A 1,737-nucleotide genomic window follows, 5' to 3' on the forward strand; every position below is an offset into this window, starting at 1 on the left:
TACTAGGCTCTTTTCCTCTAGATCCTCCCAATGATTAGTACAATCATATGGAATGTGAGAGGGATCAACACTCAAGGGGTGTTGGAGAGACTCAAGATGCTCAGGAGGATTCACCATTTATCTGTTATCACTATTTTGAACCTTTCTCTGATAGTGTGCATGTACAAAGCTTTAAGGTCCAATTAAACATGGAAAATGCTACTATTAATTATAATGATAAAATTTGATTTTTTTAGCAGTGATATCGACTGTAATATTCTTGATGAAGATGAACAACAAATCACTTTGAATATTAAACACAATGAATTAAAATTCCAATTTACTAGTACATGTGTCTATGCTGCAAATATCACCTCAGAAGACCTCTTTGGGACAAAATGATTCAGCAAGATACTTTGAATGATAACCCTTGGTGTACTGTTGGTGAATTCAATGTTCTTCGGTTTAGGAAAAACATAGAGGGGTGCCTGATAACATGAGGAAAAGTTTGGATTTTATTTTGTCATTGAATACTTTGGCCTTTTGGATATTTGATTTAGTGGTCAGAAGTTCACTTGGTCCAACAAGAGACGTATTAAACACAGAATCTGGAAGAGGCTTGACAGGGCTATGGTAAATGATTCTTGGTTGTAAAATATGCCTCAAACCACTATAACTCACTTTTTATCTACTTGGTTTTTCATTGTCCTCTTATTATGGAAATGGTTTCCACATCTACTGATCACATCAAGTATTTCAGATTTCTCAACTATTGGATGGACAACCCTCAATTCATGGAAACAGTTCACACATGCTGGGAGAAGAAATTGGCAAGTACAGGTATGTGGAGCTTTCACCAAAAAATGAAAAGGTTGTCAAACACTCTTTGGGGTTGGTCTAAGAAAGAATTTTGTGATATTTTCCAAAAAATTAGGATGTATGAGGAACAAGTACACAATACTGAATAAAACATCATAACTAACTAAAGTGAATCAAATAGAAGTATCCTCCATAAATTAATGCAAAGTACATCAAGTTTGTCAAGTTAGAAGACAATATTTAAAAAAAACAGCTTCAATGGTTTAAAGAGGGTGATACCAAATCTAAATACTTCCATTGTGTGATAAGTGGAATAAGAAGGTAGTTATTTATTCATAAAGTTTTCAATGAAAATCGAGACTAAATACAAGGTGATGACAACATTGCTAAGGTAGCTTGTGAACACTTCAAAGAAATTTTTAGAGGTGAAGAAAATCTTATCAATAAGCATATTTTGGAATTCATTCCAAGGATTATTAGTCAATAACAATAATAATAATAATAATAATAATAACAACAACAACAACAACAACAATAATAATAATAGTAATATCAACAACAATAATAATAAAAACAACAGCAACAATAATAATAATATTAGTAATAATAATAATAACAATATTAATAATGATAATAATAATAACGATAATAACAATAATAACAAAAATAACGATAATAACAATAATAACAATAATAAAAATAACAATAATAATAATGATAATAATAATAATAATAATAACAACAAAAACAAAACCAACAACAAATATAATAATAATAATATTATTATTAATAATAATAATAATAATATTAATAATAATAACAATAATAACAACAATAACAATAATAACAATAATAACAATGATAACAATAATAAAAATAATAACGATAATAACAATAACAATAATAATAATGATAACAATAATAACAATAATAACAACA

General features: G+C 27.9%; 1 protein-coding gene across 1 annotated transcript in view; it reads left to right on the plus strand.

The window, feature by feature from the left end:
• The first annotated feature begins 701 nt into the window (after positions 1-701).
• Positions 702-1,737, plus strand: part of LOC138337836 (uncharacterized) — a 3,159-nt gene continuing 2,123 nt past the window's right edge. The window contains exon 1 of the mRNA XM_069288269.1: positions 702-819. Coding sequence (XP_069144370.1) covers positions 702-819 — 118 coding nt within the window. The remainder of the gene's footprint in view (positions 820-1,737) is intronic.

The sequence above is a fragment of the Solanum lycopersicum genome, chromosome 8 (genome assembly GCF_036512215.1).
Source record: "Solanum lycopersicum chromosome 8, SLM_r2.1".
In the NCBI taxonomy this organism is placed as follows: Eukaryota; Viridiplantae; Streptophyta; class Magnoliopsida; order Solanales; family Solanaceae; genus Solanum; species Solanum lycopersicum.